Source organism: Haliotis rufescens, unplaced genomic scaffold, assembly GCF_023055435.1.
Source record: "Haliotis rufescens isolate VD_foot unplaced genomic scaffold, xgHalRufe1.0.p SCAF_43, whole genome shotgun sequence".
Classification (NCBI taxonomy): Eukaryota; Metazoa; Mollusca; class Gastropoda; order Lepetellida; family Haliotidae; genus Haliotis; species Haliotis rufescens.
In genome coordinates, this window is record NW_025964146.1 from 2,886,651 (window position 1) to 2,906,213 (window position 19,563).

A 19,563-nucleotide genomic window follows, 5' to 3' on the forward strand; every position below is an offset into this window, starting at 1 on the left:
TTATAATTTCTCACAAAAATGTACACCAACTTCACACTTATCTAAATTTCAACAGTTTTTGTTCAAACAATTACTTATCCCAGAATTAGACAGAAAATGACTGAAATAATCGTCGATAATGGATCCAGAGGCGGGATTCAGGGGATAAAACCACCGCCATCTCCCAACCGACCTCCTTTTGAAATCCACAACCAATAAAAACTTCCCTCCCTACCGAGGGTTCGTTTGAGAAAAACTTATTATTAACATTCGACAAAAAGCATCTATCCAATAAAAGTGACTCACAAATATTTTTTTTTTACATTTATCGTAAAATCATTCTCGAGGCAGTTACATGTACTTGATATTTTTTATTATTATTTTACATGACTAAGTCCTGCGTAAGTCGAGCCAGTGTCGAGTGGCGTAAAACCTAATGAGGGACGCATAAAACCCGAGTGATCCTGCTTCACCGTATCGTACCGACATTATGACATTGTAAAAGAATAATAAATAAATTCAAAATTAATAGAGAACTGCTGTTCGATTGAGTCGAGGCTCTGTCACGTGACTTCCATTGACTAGGAAAAGGTGTGACGGATTATTCCCTACGAAGCAGGATATTAGGGATTCCAGAAATCCACGTGCACCCTGACTTGCTCGTGGCGGGATATATTGTATTTTATCACGTGGGCCTATCAGATCTCATTATTCTGACATGGGGATTGATAACTTTATTTATATCATCTATCCTGTTTTCAGACAAAAATGCTTACCGTAAAAGCCGACTATGCTTGTCGTAAGAGGCTCGCTGACTTTGTTGATGCATGCTATCGTATCCCAATTGAGTGGATCGATGCAGTTGATGTCAATCACTGGATTGTCTGGTCCAGACCCCAGTTCGTTAAACAACAAACAATCAATCATTCATACAAAAACACAATAATATACGTGGTGGTGAGTATAAACGAGTTCCATATTTTTGTTTGAACTCAAATAATTTCAGGGCTTCAGAAACTGTGGATACAGAAGATTCTCCACTTCAGGTCTAGTTTAATAAAGACTTCCCCAAAATGAGGCTACCAACCCTCTTTGCGTATGCGGCATTCGGGGGTCTATTTAGAGAGTATTCGAAACCTCAGCGATGTGGTACGCGGGACTCGTAAAATATAAAATCGTATTTGGTACGCATATTCAATATTTATAAGATTAATGGTGAACGCAAAAGTTTCCTTTACATATTTACTTTTTTTCGATATTTTTCAATAATTGTAATTCAAATCGCAATCTTTTCTCAATGCTTTTGAGATTTGTGTTGAGTAGTATACTAGTTTCTGGGGTGAGCAAATGAGTGAATCCTGAATGTTTTGTGAATTAAATCAGACAAGGGTCTGCAAGACCATGAACAGAAAATAGTACACACACCCCCATCCCCTCCTGCCTAAACAAACCCCAATTTTGAGTCCTCAATACACCAGGAATAATGGAAAATCACTTCATGTAGATTAATGCACTGAAAACGAAATAAAATGTCGGACGTCTTTCACTGTGACGTCACAGTTACAGCATGGCCTCTAGCTGAGATTTCAATATGCATACGCGCTGAATGTGGGATCAGGCACTTGTTTGTTGCTGTTTAGAAAACAATGAAATCTCATATGAATTTCTTTGTAAGACTATTTAACATGTTTTAAAAAGTGACTTTCCATAGACCCGAAAATCTACAACTAGAACAGGAATACGAGTCATACAGTTTCCTGCAGCCTGCTGTTGAAATATGAAGCTTGTCACTGCTATGGCCAGGAAACTTGTATCCATAATTTGTGGTACATCACTGTGTGTAAGACATCACCATCGTCCGGCCATTGCACTACGCTCGTAGTGGAGTTCTTGTGGAGATTGGTATCGGGGCAGACAGTCCCGTACCACCACCCTGCCCCATCACTTAAAGCGCATCCCGAGGAGTCGGGGTGATCCCACGTGGCGAACCTCTCACCTTTAATGCTCTTGTTGGGTTCTCCATACTCAAACCCATTCCCTGAGCGTTTCGTGGCATGAGAATACGTAGTGGTGTAGGTGAGCGTGTAACTATTTGCTTCATCTTCAAGCCTGAAGCTCCGGTAGTAAAACACTAGATTGTTATTTAACTTTACATACAGTTGGCAGGTCGCCTGTTTGGTAATGTAGTGAATAGCTTCAAGTCCTAGCCAAACAGAACACGATGTGCCCCAACCATTCTTGTACTCAGACCAGGTTTTGTTGTAGTCTTCCTGACAGTTAGTTCCTCTGCTCCCAACCTTCATCCATCCGTTGATGGCAAGATAACATTCCACCTGATATTCTCGGGGAGCCAGGAGTGGCCGGATGGGGATGTTACGATAGGAATTCCCTGCTCCTCTCAACCCTCCAGCATAAGCTTCCGAACAGTCTGCAAGAGCATTAAGTAAATCCTGCTAATCAAATACTACAAGGATGATTCGTTAATAATACATAAATGTAGACAATAAAACCTGTCGACAAATGACAGTAAGGGCACAACATTATCACAGAAACAGATTTAAAACGAGTATGCAACCATAAAAATTGTATTATTCAAAACGATTCATTATACAAAATTGGCTATAGATCACCAGCAACCAAAGTTGGGCCACCATACCAGGAACCTTGGGGACTTACGGTACATCTGCTTCCGGCATGATGTCCACCGTGCCTCTGGTCACTTGTGATTAGTTAGGAAGTTAAGCCAAAATATGTAAAACCTACAAGTATTCTATGATAAAAGCAATGGAAAGATGAAAACTTCTTTGAATGAATGGGATGTCACGTTACATTAGCCCTCTTTGAAGGTACAGCCACAAAAATATCTCAGTAATTACTTCATTCAACCAAATTAAAATCAATCACTTATTACAATGCATATTATCAAAATTGATCAATTAACTCCTTGTTCTATTAAAAAACAAGAATCAAACGAGAACTTACATTAAACGGATCCTTTGCGGATGAAACCTGGGAATAGTTATCCCTTCTGACGGAAAAATCAATGCAGTCAAGCAGGACATGCTTGACCGTGATTCTTTCATCACAAGGGACACAGAATGGAGGATCCTCACCTTTCAATAGATATGAGTATATCTGCAATGGCCAACATGACATCATCGCATGACCTTTTCAAATGTTGACTCACGATCCAAGTAGGTGAAACCGGGCGTTGGTTTTATTGCATGTAATGTATTAATACCTACTTGAGTGTCCCACTTGCTTTGTGTAAGATCTCTGATGAAAAATCTAATATGAATTGTCATTGCAAGAGAATAACCAGCCTAGATTTTCTGCTACAACATGAAATATTAAAATCATCCACAAAAAGGGATCTATTAATTGAATCATTTAAAACCTTTGAAAGACTATAAATCTTTATACTAAGCAGAGTGCAGAAAAAATGCTGCCTTGTGGGACTCCCTGATCCTGATTGCAATGGTCAGACAGGGTAGAACCCAAACGAACCTGAAATGTGACATAACTTGTGGGAAACGGAATCTTAACCCCAAATCATGTACATCTTTTTAAAAACCATGCTTTCATGTGGTGTAATACGCCTTTTCTAAATCAATAAAGATTTATACTGCATGCTGTTTATTATCCCCCGCCCAACAAAGTTGGCGGGGGATATAGAAACGGGCTCGTTTCCGGAGCATAACTCATAAACCGTTCAATATTTTTTCATCAAACTTTGCAGATCTGTCAGGTGCATGCTGAACTGGTGCCTTTTGCTATTTAGAAACTTTAGAAAATTATATTTTTAACGTTTCCATGGCAAAAAGATGGACTTAGGTTCTGTGAGGGTAGGGTTCGTTTCCGGAGCATAACCATGATAACTCATAAACCGTTTAATATTTTTTCATGAAACTTTGCAGGTTTGTCAGGAATTTTGATTTTTTTACATTTCCATGGCAGCAAGATGGACTTAGGTTCCAAACTCTTCTTTTTTTTACAATTTCCATGACAAGTTCCACCTCGGTTAAAAAAGGTTAGGGTTTGTTTAGATTTTATTATGTCATAAATTCTGCAACAGGGGCGGGGGATATAGCCACGTTAGTGGCAAACTCTTGTTTACAATAGTTTTTTAGCAAAAGATTCTAAATGTACCAAATGGTCAATGGTATTATATTTTAGAAATCACATTGAATGTTACTAATGAGATTGTTAGTGTCCAAGTACCACACAAGTCGATTACTGTATTTACCATTCGCTCCATTGTCTTGTTAACAGTTGGTTAGTGATACTGGTCGATAATTGGATGCATCTGTGTCGTCCCAACCAGGATGAGGAACAGGAACAACTATTTCATTACTCCATGAAGGAGTGAGTGAGTGAGTGAGTTATATCGCGGCGTGTCAGCTTAATGTGGGAGGAAAGCCCGAAGTGATGCAGGTCTCAGACGTTTACCACTTCGGTGAAACCCACGAGCACGGGTAGGGTGCTGACAAACCTAGAAACATAATCGGGGCCAACCGGGATTCGAACCCACAATCATAGGTTTCTGGCGTGCCCAAGGGACGCAACTCTGCACAGCGAATCGCTCCATGAAGGAGGAAAATTCATTGATGTCCAGATCGTAACAAATATGTATCTACAAGTATCTCTAAACATGTATCAGGCAAATGCTTCAGGAGTGTATAGTGAATATAATCAGCTCCCGTTGCAGTATCGTGCGCTTGACCAAGGGCAGTATTTGGCTCATGGAGCGCAACTACCTCATAATAATCTTCTCAATTTTGAGAAGTAAAATCAATCCTCTTCTTTTCCTGTTTCTGATATATTTGAAACTTACGAACATAGTTACGCGAGGAAGAGTGTTTTGCCAACGTTTCACCCAAAATATTTGCAATGTCCAATTTATCTGTCACAAGATGGTCAGCTACCTTGAGATTGTGGACACTCGATTTTGATCCTTTGCCTTCAATTTTTGCAATCATGTTCCACGCCTTGGGCATTTGGTGTGCGAGAATTTATTTTTGAAACATTATACCACCAGTACTTGAGCTTATTTTGTTCGAAGATGCAGCTTGCTTTGGTATTTGTGACTTTAACATGATTCACGTTATAGACAGTTGGATTTCGGGGAAAATGTTTCTTGGTTTTTTTTCCTGCACTTCCTGGCCTGTTTGCACTAATTATCACTTATTATTATTATTATTACCCTTTTTGAGATACAATCCCACATATAGAGGTTTTAAAACTCTATCAAAGGCTGGATTAGAATATTCGATTTGAGTTTAGTGATATATTGAAGAGCAAGCTTATCCCTCTTAATTTGAGACAAGGTACTTTGGCACACAGACTTTCGATAGGAGATGTTCTGAATGCATCTAAGCTCAACCTCAATCCCTGATGGTGAATACTATCTAGTTCCCGTAAATAAGATCTACGGGCTGAACCATGAATTAAACATGAATAGTCCAGCTTAGATCTAACTAGTGCTCTGTAGAGATGCAGAAGTGTGTCTTTATCCCCACCCCAATGAGCATTTGACACAGCTTTAATAATATCAAGTGCCTTTAGACATTTGGTCTTCAGATTTTTAATATGGGGAATAAACAACAGTTTGCTACCAAATGTAATACCTAAAAATTTTGCATCTTTAAATACTTTGATCGGTGTAGTATTCAAGAACAAGTCAGGATCATTATGTATTTTCCTCTTATTGCAGAAATGGAGACAACATGTCTTGTTCCGTGAAAACTTAAAACCGTTCTCCTAAGTCTACTTATGAATTCTGTTGAGGCACATGTGCAGCTGTCTCTCAACAGTATGCATGTTAGTTCCGCGACAAGACACATTAAAGTCGTCAACAAACAAGGAACCATCAGTGTGTTCATTAACACTTGGCGAGACTGTTGATCTGAATGCTAAACAAGGTAACTGGTAGAATACTTCCTTGTGGCACGCCGATTTCTTTATTAAATATATCTGACAGAGTCGATCCCACACGAACATGGAATTGTCTATTGTCAAGGAACTGAGAAATATAAGCAGGCATGCGCCCACGGAATCCCATATTACAGAGGTCATTCAATACACCATATTTCCAAGTGGTGTCATATGCCTTTTCTAAATCAAAGAATATAGAAAATGCATGTTGTTTATTTACGAAGGCATTACGAACAAATGACTCAAGTCGAATAAGATGATCAACTGTACTCCTATGACGTCTGAATCCACATTGGATATCTGTTATTAAGTTATTAAGTTCAAGATGCCAAACAAGTCTATTGTTAATCATTCTTTCTAATGTTTTACAAACACAGCCAGTCAAGGCAATTTGACGGTAATTTGTTAAATTGGTATTATCTTTGCCTGGCTTAGGAATAGGAATGATGATTGCTTTATGCCAGGAATCTGGAAATGTATCTCGTTTCCATATGTTATTAAATATACTAAGAAGCAGTAACAACGATTTATGAGTGAGATGCTTCAACAATTGGTAATGAGTTTCATCAGGTCCAGTTGCAGTATCATGGAATTTATTAAGAGCTGCAGAGAGCTCATCAAGAGAAAATGGTTCATTATAATCTTCCGAATTATCGGTGGAAAATTTGATATGCCCAAATAGTAGAAGAAGTCTTCAGTATGGAAGTCTCCTCATCTGAGTAATCTTCTAATGTGCGGGTTTTTTTATTGAGGGGTGGGGGGTGGGGTGGGGGGGGGGTGGGGGGGTGGGGGGGGGGGGGGGGGGGGGTGTTCCATTTTGAAGTTGTAAATGGATCACCATCATCCCAGGTCCCCACCCACAACGGATTTCACAGGTACAATGCTATATGTCTGTGGATCTCCATCTTGCTGGATACTGGAATGGTCGCAGACGAAGTAAGTAAAACTTAAGCCAACCAGATTGACCCATGAGCCGCCGCCTTCAGGGCATACGACTTCACAATCAAACATTTAGTTTTTTATATAAACATTTTGGCGAAGACCTAAAGTATAAGTAAACTTTGAATTCAAATTTTGTGCAAGTACAAATAATGCAAAGGGCTTAACATGACGAGCCGATTGATAGGACCGGGCCCATCCTACCAGCCGTCTTGGCGAGGTAAGGGTCGAAGTGGTGTATTGGGCAAAGGAACGCTACTCATGGATATAGTGTTCTCAACCACCAGACTCCCGTCCTCCGCCGACACAGGGACGCTGCTCATGGATCTAGTGCCCTCAACCACCATACTCCCGTCCTCCGCTGACACAGGGACGCTACTCATGGATCTAGTGCCCTCAACTACCAGACTCCCGTCCTCCGCCGACACAGGGACGCTACTCATGGATCTAGTGCCCTAAACCACCAGACTCCCGTCCTCCGCTGACACAGGAACGCAACTCATGGATCTAGTGCCCTCAACCACCTGACTCCTTGCCTCCGCTGACACAGGGACGCTACTCATGGATCTAGTGCCCTCAACCACCAGACTCCTTGCCTCCACTGACAGGAACGCAACTCATGGATCTAGTGCCCTCAACCACCAGACTCCCGTCCTCCGCTGACACAGGGACGCTGCTCATGGATCTAGTGCCCTCAACCACCAGACTCCCGTCCTCCGCTGACAGGAACGCAACTCATGGATCTAGTGCCCTCAACTACCAGACTCCCGTCCTCCGCTGACACAGGGACGCAACTCATGGATATAGTGTTCTCAACCACCAGACTCCCGTCCTCCGCTGACACAGGGACGCTGCTCATGGATCTAGTGCCCTCAACCACCAGACTCCTTGCCTCCGCTGACAGGAACGCAACTCATGGATCTAGTGCCCTCAACTACCAGACTCCCGTCCTCCGCCGACACAGGGACGCAACTCATGGATCTAGTGCCCTAAACCACCAGACTCCCGTCCTCCGCTGACACAGGAACGCAACTCATGGATCTAGTGCCCTCAACCATCAGACTCCTTGCCTCCGCTGACAGGAACGCAACTCATGGATCTAGTGCCCTAAACCACCAGACTCCCGACCTCCGCTGACACAGGGACGCTGCTCATGGATCTAGTGCCCTCAACCACCTGACTCCTTGCCTCTGCTGACACAGGGACGCTGCTCATGGATCTAGTGCCCTCAACCACCTGACTCCTTGCCTCCGCTGACAGGAACGCAACTCATGGATCTAGTGCCCTCAACCACCAGACTCCCGTCCTCCGCTGACACAGGGACGCTGCTCATGGATCTAGTGCCCTCAACCACCTGACTCCTTGCCTCCGCTGACACAGGAACGCAACTCATGGATCTAGTGCCCTCAACCACCTGACTCCCGTCCTCCGCTGACACAGGGACGCTGCTCATGGATCTAGTGCCCTCAACCACCAGACTCCTTGCCTCCGCTGACAGGAACGCAACTCATGGTTCTAGTGCCCTCAACCACCAGACTCCCGTCCTCCGCTGACACAGGGACGCTGCTCATGGATCTAGTGCCCTCAACCACCAGACTCCCGTCCTCCGCTGACAGGAACGCAACTCATGGATCTAGTGCCCTCAACCACAAGACTCCCGTCCTCCGCTGACACAGGGACGCTGCTCATGGATCTAGTGCCCTCAACCACCTGACTCCTTGCCTCCGCTGACACAGGAACGCAACTCATGGATCTAGTGCCCTCAACCACAAGACTCCCGTCCTCCGCTGACACAGGGACGCTGCTCATGGATCTAGTGCCCTCAACCACCATACTCCCGTCCTCCGCTGACACAGGAACACAACTCATGGATCTAGTGCCCTCAACCACCTGACTCCCGTCCTCCGCTGACACAGGGACGCTACTCATGGATCTAGTGCCCTCAACTACCAGACTCCCGTCCTCCGCCGACACAGGGACGCAACTCATGGATCTAGTGCCCTAAACCACCAGACTCCCGTCCTCCGCTGACACAGGAACGCAACTCATGGATCTAGTGCCCTCAACCATCAGACTCCTTGCCTCCGCTGACAGGAACGCAACTCATGGATCTAGTGCCCTCAACTACCAGACTCCCGTCCTCCGCCGACACAGGGACGCAACTCATGGATCTAGTGCCCTAAACCACCAGACTCCCGTCCTCCGCTGACACAGGAACGCAACTCATGGATCTAGTGCCCTCAACCATCAGACTCCTTGCCTCCGCTGACAGGAACGCAACTCATGGATCTAGTGCCCTAAACCACCAGACTCCCGACCTCCGCTGACACAGGGACGCTGCTCATGGATCTAGTGCCCTCAACCACCTGACTCCTTGCCTCTGCTGACACAGGGACGCTGCTCATGGATCTAGTGCCCTCAACCACCAGACTCCTTGCCTCCGCTGACAGGAACGCAACTCATGGATCTAGTGCCCTCAACCACCAGACTCCCGTCCTCCGCTGACACAGGGACGCTGCTCATGGATCTTGTGCCCTCAACCACCTGACTCCTTGCCTCCGCTGACACAGGAACGCAACTCATGGATCTAGTGCCCTCAACCACCTGACTCCCGTCCTCCGCTGACACAGGGACGCTGCTCATGGATCTAGTGCCCTCAACCACCAGACTCCTTGCCTCCGCTGACAGGAACGCAACTCATGGTTCTAGTGCCCTCAACCACCAGACTCCCGTCCTCCGCTGACACAGGGACGCTGCTCATGGATCTAGTGCCCTCAACCACCAGACTCCCGTCCTCCGCTGACAGGAACGCAACTCATGGATCTAGTGCCCTCAACCACAAGACTCCCGTCCTCCGCTGACACAGGGACGCTGCTCATGGATCTAGTGCCCTCAACCACCTGACTCCTTGCCTCCGCTGACACAGGAACGCAACTCATGGATCTAGTGCCCTCAACCACCTGACTCCCGTCCTCCGCTGACACAGGGACGCTACTCATGGATCTAGTGCCCTCAACTACCAGACTCCCGTCCTCCGCCGACACAGGGACGCTACTCATGGATCTAGTGCCCTAAACCACCAGACTCCCGTCCTCCGCTGACACAGGAACGCAACTCATGGATCTAGTGCCCTCAACCACCAGACTCCCGTCCTCCGCTGACACAGGGACGCTGCTCATGGATCTAGTGCCCTCAACCACCAGACTCCCGTCCTCTGCTGACACAGGGACCCAAACCACGGTATACAGGTTGCCCAATTCGGTCGCCTTGCACGACCACCCATTGGGTGCTTTGGATACATTCTACACCGGGTCCCAATGGGGTGTTTTTGTAACATAATATGGAAACTCTAAAGCCCCGAAGATACCAGACCGCCGTTTTGAGTATATTACTTTCGATTCCTCGGAACCAGGGTCTAGATTTCGAAACGATCTTAGCTACAGCTTTCGTTCAAAGATAAGATATCTTAAGTTTAAGATAAGATACATTTTCGAAACTATCGTAAACCTGTCGCAGATCGCACAAAGATACGATAGTTGTCGTAACTCTGACAGAGAACTCATTTGTCTAAGAGACTGAAAAAACGAGGTGTTTCCCAATGACGCCACGGGGATTGCCCAGCAGCTGACAATAACATTAAGAAGTGACACGGAATTCATGATCAATCACATTGTCAGGTCACATTGTTTAACACGCAACAACTATTTGAGTGAAATTCCGTACAATGCTACATATGTCCTACATGTAGACGTTTTGTTCTTATGATAAGAGATGCCATGACTACCCGAACACCCGAAGAGAGATAATTTAGGAATTGTCAAGTTATGTTCTCTCATGGAACACGACACAAGTTAACGTGGACATGCATATATTGTAGTCCTTCTTTGTCCTTTTAAATTATGTAGAGCTAATAGACTGATTTGTCTGATTTCATTTAAATCTGTCTGAGGAGCGAAATACATTGTAAATGTGTCAAATCTATTCCAGAACGTAGTTCGATGATGTTTGGCTTGTCTGAGAGTATTACTAAGGATCATTTATTGGTATTTGTCCGTTGATCCTATACTTTACAACGATTTTATTGTCTGAATGGTCTCAAGTGTCCATATTTTTCCATCATAAAACGGGTAGATGTACACTTAATAATTAAAAATACCAAAATCAATTATTTCAAAATCGGTTTATTGAATGCAAAATTATCGTGTTAAAAATGTCTATTTTATATTGATCAGTAAATTTCATTCAATAAACGTTTTCTGCAAACATATATTGGAAAGTCAATTTTGGACATGGACACTCTAAACCCGAACGAGCATTTGAACCCATTTCTTATTTGATTTTTATTTGATGCGCAAATCTGTGCTTAACTTTTGCTGTCAAAATTTCAAAAAAATGTCATATTTAATGGAAAACATCTATATGCCGTTAATCACCTGTTTCCAATTAATGCAATTGTTCAACAGACAGTTTTAAATATTTGTCTTTCAATAGAATAGATAACCTTGGTATTGTATTTAAAACGAAACAAAATACAATTACTTTTGCTTGAAAAATATCAAATATACTATACAAATATTTGATCACATGTATTTCCTTGTTAAGTCAATAAATACAACACTGTATAGTTAAAATTCAATTGTTAAACCGCTCGTCCCACAAGATTTTAGATGTAAAAACTGATGCGAAACCCTTGTAGATTGATATAATTTTATAAAATGTGAAAATAAAAACTAAAGCATTGACGCAAATGCGATCAAGAAAATATAACAGGGGAATGAAAACTATTACATTGAGCAAAGCCTCGCCGGGCGAATACAAAGGGAAACCACTCTCAACTAGAGTATGAACTAAGATTAGCTGCCCCTGAGTTATCAATAAGATCACGGTCATTACTATAGCCTGCGACACCTTCCGTTTTTTTCCTTCCTAAATTTTCGACAAGATATGTTGTTTCACACTTCTTCAGTGTAAACATTTCTGACGTGAAATCATTGTTGCGTTCTTTGTGTTTTCGAAATGTCAATTTGAATCACACAGTTTAACAAAATGAAATGTCAATGTTTGAACGTAAAGCAGACTAATTGTTTGGCCAAATATTTATGGCAAAGTATGCCGACATCTTCGATGAAGATAAAATAAACTTACGACAGGTATGGGGCTTAGATTTACGACACACTGAAGATATCTTAGGGCTACGATAGTTTCGAAAATAGGCTACGATGGCCTACGATTTCCTTGCGATAACTTTACGATAGTTTTAGGGCTACGATCGTTTCGAAAATCTAGGCCCAGGCATCTTGACTCACCTGTGTATCGCCTCTCACAGTAGGTTCCTGTGAAGTCATCGTAACAGTCACACTTAGACATGGAGTCATTGAACCTTCCACCGTGCTGGCACACATTCACCTGAAACCAAACCAGTTGGGAATAACCAAAGTAATGATATGTATACTTCAATACTGGGATATCTTATCATGTGTATGAGTACTATGTGTAAAGCCACTTTTCTGGTGTCCTCGCCATGATTTTGCTAAAATTTTGAGATGTATTCCTTTTTCTAAAACAATGCAAATGTATGGCTGTAGAATATTTTCCTATAATAGAAATATGTAAAGTATTATTATATAGCGCAGAACTTATCACCTGCTGTGAATACCGTCAGTAATAATCCCAGATGGTTGTTTCCGACATAATGTGAGATTATCGGCAGTGACAGCCATCTTGGATTTTCAAACATTCACCTCACATATTTCACAGGAATATTCTGGTACAAACATTCGTTATTCAATACTGTCTTGTGTTTTTATATATTTAACAGTGTTGCACAAGAACAATAATTTCTAAAGAAATCACGTTCGTGACTTTTTTTCATCAAAACTATAGAGTAGTTTGGTAAACAGACCCAGGGCTTCTACAAATGATAATGCCCTGAAAATAACGTTACCGTTATTAGAGCTAAAGTGGATAGAATTTGTTGTTAATCCACAAAAGAACAAAACAACAAACAGCAGCATACGTTTGGCGGCTGTATAAAATACCTCACAACGGAGGGCACTGATTTACAAATAGCAACTTTAAAGAACATAATTTAGGAAGGCGTCACAAACAATGAACGTGACACCAATGACATCACATACCAATAGAACAGACAGCAGCCCGTCGTTTTCTGATAACATGCGGACATATTTTATGATAAAGACCCCAGATAGTCAAACTTTTCGTCATAATAAATTCGTTGTGATGTCATTAGTCGCATTAGGTTCGAAGCAAAATATTGGGCGAGGCGTTAGCTTAATATGACACAGTGTATGGCAGCTAAAGACACTATAACTAACAGTATATAATGCATAGACAAGCAAAATGTGAAATCAATTCCTGTGTAGATGTCATGGTATCATCCAGTATTCACAGCCACTCATCAAAGGAAACTGAATATAAAATAAACCCAAACTATGTGATTGATATATTGCAGGAAAAAACCGAGCGTATATCTCCTGAAATTACAGATAAATATAAACAGTTGCTGATATGTTTGCAGTGCTTATACCTGTATCTGTTTAATTGTATCTATTAATCATAGTATCTTAATAGGAAAATATTGTTCTGTATATGGATGTATTCAGGTCTATATACTGAATATACTGCCTGTCTGTCTGTTTGTCTGTCCATATTACTGTGTGAGTTGGGTTTGAAGCCCCACACAGTCGTTCAGCCATATCGGGAAAGCCCAAAGTGATGCATGTATTAGACGTTTACCATTCTGCGAAACCCACGATCAAGGGCATTGTTCTAACAAGCCAAGAAACATAATTCGGGTGAACCGGAATGCGGAACAATGACAATAGATTTCTGTCACGCCTAAGAGACGCAAATGTGCAAACAAATTGTGTTGCCTAAGGCGACTGGCCCCTGTGTGAACATCCACGCTGCCATTTGATCACTCAATAACAGCTGCTTTATTGAGTTACATGAGGTGAAACAGGTCGATGCAATAATCCATGAGATCAACTACGCCTTTTCGGCACACACCTACCGATACATAGGTGTGGTATCTTCTTCACAACCTTCACTATCCTTTCCAGTTTTCTAACTTTACCATTACCTGTATTCTTACTTTACCTTCACCTCTGTTTTCACTTTAACTTCACCCGTGTTCCTACTTTATTCTTATCTGCCTGCTCACTTTACCTTCTGGTTTTGTCGATTCTTCTCCAGCTGTGTTCTCGTTTTACTTTCGCATGTGTGTGTTTCAAATAAAAGGCTACGCTATTGATAATTATTCACGAATGAGACTATTTACAAATAAACGTTTCCCATTAGGCATTATGTCAATGGTTGAAATATCCCACTCAGTTACTCACCGGCTCCAGAAAAACACACCCAACGGCCGACTGAAGATCGGAACACGACCCGTTTGACGTCTCAGGTAGTCTGTGACACACCTGTCCACTCTGAGGATCTTCACAGAGGTTGACAGACATGCATGTGGAATCTCCAAGACAGTTTGCCAAACACTGACCCCGAGATGACACAAAATCAGAGTTGACAGGAGTCAACGGAAGAATGACATCTTCAGAACACCCGGGCATTGCTGTGAAAAGTTCCCCTTGAAATTCACTCGAATAGGAGCCGACAACAAGTAATACCAAAAACACGGGCACTTGTGAGCCAGGTTGAAATCTGATCTGTGAAATTGAATCCATCATTACTGACGCACCCTTTCTCTTTTCCTCCTCAACTGTTGGCGTCTTCCTCCTCAACTGTTGGCGTTTTCCTCCTCAACTGTTGGCGTCTGCCTCGTCAACTGGGTGTGGTGTTTGATCTGAGCAACCTTGGACAAAGCTTAAGAATCGATACACATGCAATCTTCTATTTATAACATCCCACTCGTCACAAACATTGCTTCAAAAAAGTAACGATGCAGACAATATTTTTAACATCGGTACTCAAGTAATTGAACCGTTACTCGCATTTACACGATAAATGGTGTGGTAGGTTGTTCTTTAGTCGAAACAATTGCCGCTTGATGGCTGAATGTATGCCTCCACTTAAATGTCTTTTGTATTGGAATTTTCAAGAACCCTTTAGTAAAACATCAGTAAAGTGTGTGTGTGTGTGTGTGTGTGTGTGTGTGTGTGTGTGTGTGTGTGTGTGTGTGTGTGTGTGTAATATGTGGCAGTATTTTGGTTCAGCAGTTTGAAATTCAAGTATTTATTGCAGAAATACTGGAAGGTACAAAAATAATGTTGAGTCTCATGACTTGCCACGGGACGGTTCTCCACGTGTGACGTCAAGACAACAAAACCACCATATTCGGTTGGTGCGTCTACGGAATCGATTCCAAACTGTTCTTTTAACAATTCGGACAATTCCTGGTTTCAAACAGTGGCAGAAAAAACATCAGGCCCCGTCCTGCGATACGCAAAATGTTTCTTATATGTCACCGTCAGGCACCTCTAGCTTGGAGAAGACAGCACCTGAGGACAGCACTGTGACAGTATAATCTTTACAGATGAGTCTGGCTCTGACGGTCGTGCAAGGGTCTGCTGGTTTCAGGGAGAACGTTTTAGCGATGCTTGCGTTACGCAATCTCGTCAGTTTGGGAGAACACAACTCATCATTGTTAATAGCAGTTTGAACAGCGTGTGCTATCGGGATGTAATTTTTAGAGATAAATAATCTTCTACCCATTGTGTAAATGCAAGGACGTAACATCACGTTTGCATGTACACTGCATGTTGTAACAGTGAGTGAGCGACATATAATTAAACGTCACATCGGCAATATTTCAGCCATATCGAGACCATTGATAATACATGAATTTAGGCTACAAAACCTGTCGACAAAGGACAGTAAAACAACTAGATTATCACAGATTTATATTTTAAAACTAGTATGGAACTAAAATATCAGCATTCTGCTATCTGCACAGTTCCCCAGCAGGATTTACACCATCTCTCCATCTGCAAACGATTATCAGCGAGTTTAATTTCAGTTCAAATTCTTTTAAACAACTAATTATCAAATGAGACAGAACATTATGAAAAAGCCATTAGTGATGTTCCGCTGAAATATGTATCCCTTGTGACGGAAAAATCTACACAATGAAGCAGGACATGCTTGACTGTGACTCTGCAATCACGCTAACTCCCAAATATTGGACCCGTGAAGATTCGGGGGTAGAATAGATCTTCAGCAACCCATGCTTGCCGTAAAAGGTGACTATGCTTGTTGTAAAAGGCGACTAACGGGATCGGGTGGTCAGGCTCGCTGACTTGGTTGATGCATGTCATCGATCCCAATTGAGTGGATCGATGCTCGTGATATCAATCACTGGATTGTCTGGTCCAGACTCGATTATTTACAGACCGCCGTCATACAGCTGGAATATTGCTGAGTGCGGCGTTAAACAACAAACCCACCATCACCACCACCACCCAAATATTGGTTTAACTTCGTGCAGGTTGTTAATAATTACTTGGGTGTCGAACTTCGTTTGCATTAGATCTCTAATTTAACATCTAATTACAGGTTTATATTATTACTATAAAGAATGAGAAGTGGTGTCACAGATTTGTTGAGCGCTGCTTTAGCAGCAGAAGCAGTCATCGTTTTAACATGGATGGGGAGCCAAGAAAAGACGACGTTGTAATGACTAGTTGCAAGATCATTGTATAATTCTATAATTCCACGTAAAAGTTGATGTTGATCGGAAAAATAGTATGAATAGCCTGAAGACAGGAAAGAGAATCAGAAAATATCATGAACTGTTTATGTTTAGATTTAGTATTTACAAATGTTAGAGTTGTTAAATTTGCGTGTGATTCTCCCATAAAAATTAAACTGTTATTTTGTCATTTTGAAAATATTGTTCTTGATCCAATGACAGTGGTGCTAGCAACCGCATCACCATCCTTGGATCTATCTGTAACCATAGATCTGTAAGTATTCTAGGTAGTGCGTAACTGATTATGATGATACATTAGTTGATTAGTTTTTTATTGCATTAGTTTTGTTGAATCACGATCTACCTGTGGCTTTACCAGTTGCCACAGAATTTGGGTGGGAGTTATGTTACTGAGGTCAATCTTTGCAGCACAAATTTCATAATTTTTATTCTTATGCCAAGGGGCGGAATAAGGGATTACTGCTAATAATACAGATCCTCATACAGAGGATTAAATATGCAGCCATTAGTCGGATTTGAATGATTTGTAAATAAATGTTTTGTGATGTATTGTAAGAATACTTTTATATGACGTTGCCTTAGCGATGGCTCATCAGCCTCCAAGTACAGACTATTAATGGGTTCTGAAGTTCTGAAGACACAAAGGCAAAGACTGAATGGTATCCAATAATTATAAATTACTTTTCAGACTCGACCATAGACGATGGAGCAATAATCAAGTTTACAGTGAATACAAATGGAGCAGGGGTTTCTCATCCCCTCTTATCAACTTCCCACAACCTTCAACAAGTAGAGGGTTTTCAGGGATTCATTTTTCAAATACTTTCCCTATGTGTGGTAAGGAGGTAAAATGGATATCGATAATGATACCCAGGAATTTGGCCTCCTTTACAACTTTAATACGATTGCCTGAAACAACAAGTCCCTGGCCTTTATGAAGTTTGTATTTCTACAATAGTGGATAAAATTCGTTTTTGAGTTTGAAAATATAAAAATCTAATGATTTTTATTTAGTGACATGTGGCAGTGTATTTTATTGTTAAACAATTATTGTAACTGTATAACATTGTTTCTGTTAAGATTCAATAGAAGCTCATTGCATTGCATTTGGACAGTGATTAGTTTTCAGGAATGTAAGCAGTTTTGAGGAAGTTCCTATATTGAGATGCTAGTGTGATGTGTACACTTCCGGAACACCGCGGACTGAGATAGAGTGTTATATAAAAATGCGGAATATTCTGTGATGTGATGGCACCGTGTAGACATTTCCAGAAGCTTGTTCGAATTATTGAAATTGACAAAAGCGTGCCTTTCGTATCTCTCACACATTTCATTACATCAAGACCAGCTTTCGTGTGAAGATCACTCATCACCCTGGATTCTCTGTCTAGGCCATCTCGGAAGCTTGACCACTGTCGCCACTGGGTGAATGTATCATTATTTTGCTATCACCAGTATATTCATCTTTTATACTGACGACCATTGAATATTGAATATTGTGCCACTACTCTTTTGTGTACTGTGTACGAGTGAATTCGTAATACATTTGTTGGCTTCACATTAAGTTCTTTTACGTACAGATTTCCTGGTTAACATATTGTATCAATTTGGTAATCGACTTATAACATTTAGACACATTTGTCGTTGCCTTTCGACGGTATTTATATTTATACCACGACATAAAATGTTAAAATCATCCACGTAAAGAGATCCATCAATTGGAACATATAAAACCTTATGTAGGCTATTTATTTTAATACTGAACAATGTGATAATAATTTCATGTAGGACATCCTGATCATTATGATCAGACAAGATTGAACCTACACGAACTTGAAATTGTCTGTGTGATAAAAATTGGGATATGAATTAAGGCAAACGACCTCGCAATGTTTTAACATACTATGTTTCCATGTAGTGTTTGCCATTCTTGTTCTAGATCGAAAAAGATAGGTACTGCATGTTGTTTGTTTATGATGGCATTTTCAAAAATAGATTGAAGACGTACTAAATTAACTGTTTTTTACAGAAACCACATTGTTTATGTCTTTGTGCTGTGTTATGTTTGTTTACATATTGTGAGCGCCAATGTGCACGCGCTACTACGTCATAAGTCACATGCTCCAGCATTGGGAGTGACGTCATGACTATGTACCTGTTGTCAGTTACGAATAAATCATCGTTCAGTTCAGACGTCTTCTTCCTTGATGTTCCTCCCAGTCTAGGTGCTTGTCGTACAAGTACCTGAGCATGATGTGCAGTCTTACAAATACACTACACTTTGGTTTCTAGGTACCAAACTAGGTGATAATTGATCATACATTCCATGTTTGTCAATGAAAATCGATATTTTGAAGGATCAGTATGATCACGACGAGGTTTAGGAATAGGAACAAGCATAGCATCACCGCATGAAGAAGGAAATTCTTCTGAAGTCCAGATTTCATGAAATATTGTCCAAAGGGTTTCTGAACATGATTGCGGTAAATGTATGAGTAGTTGATCATGGACATTTTTTATCCTGAAGCAATATCATGAGCTATACCAAGGGCGGAAGATAGCCCATGAATGGAGATGATTTCATTATAATATTCCTCATTATCTAAATTAAAGTTCTTTTGGAAGGTGGGTGCTAGATGTCGAACCCTTACCTTATATTTTAGTTGATTATTGTTTAACGTCTATTGAAAATAATGATTATGTAAATGAATGTAATGTTGAAAATAGGACAGAATCTAGTCATCTGCCAGTATCATTAGTTATGAAAACAAAAGGAAGAGAATTCGACCAGTTATATGGAAACAAATGTATGGAGTGATGATAAAGCAGAGGAGTGAATATATCATCCAACGATTCTCTTAACCAAATACAATATGCTAAATCTATAATACAACATAATGTTAAAGAATCAATTGATTTTTTTATTAATGTAATTAGTAAAGCAAGTAGTTATTTCCGAAAAACTGTTAAATGTCGAAACGATATAAGCCGAAAATCAGAAAAAGAAGAGAGACGTGCGAATA

At 41.4% G+C, this 19,563-nt stretch overlaps 1 protein-coding gene across 1 annotated transcript; it reads right to left on the reverse strand.

Annotated features, from left to right (window-relative positions):
* Positions 1–850: 850 nt before the first annotated feature.
* Positions 851–14,642, reverse strand: LOC124151160 (fibrinogen-like protein 1). The gene is made up of 3 exons (XM_046523517.2): positions 14,214–14,642; positions 12,159–12,258; positions 851–2,407 (listed from the first exon to the last, which is right to left on the reverse strand). The coding sequence occupies exons 1-3, from the start codon at positions 14,556–14,558 to the stop codon at positions 1,773–1,775; spliced, it is 1,080 nt and encodes a 359-aa protein (XP_046379473.2). The 5' UTR covers positions 14,559–14,642; the 3' UTR covers positions 851–1,772.
* Between the last annotated feature and the right edge of the window lie 4,921 nt (positions 14,643–19,563).

Bases quoted from the DNA above. Each gene is read 5' to 3' on its own strand.
- LOC124151160 (XM_046523517.2), bottom strand. From the start codon at position 14,558: ATGATGGATTCAATTTCACAGATCAGATTTCAACCTGGCTCACAAGTG. The intron at 12,259-14,213 runs GTGAGTAACTGA...GTTTGGTTTCAG, and splicing joins GGTGTGTTTTTCTGGAGCCG to GTGAATGTGTGCCAGCACGG. The intron at 2,408-12,158 runs GTGAGTCAAGAT...ATGCTCTTGCAG, and splicing joins CTGTGAGAGGCGATACACAG to ACTGTTCGGAAGCTTATGCT.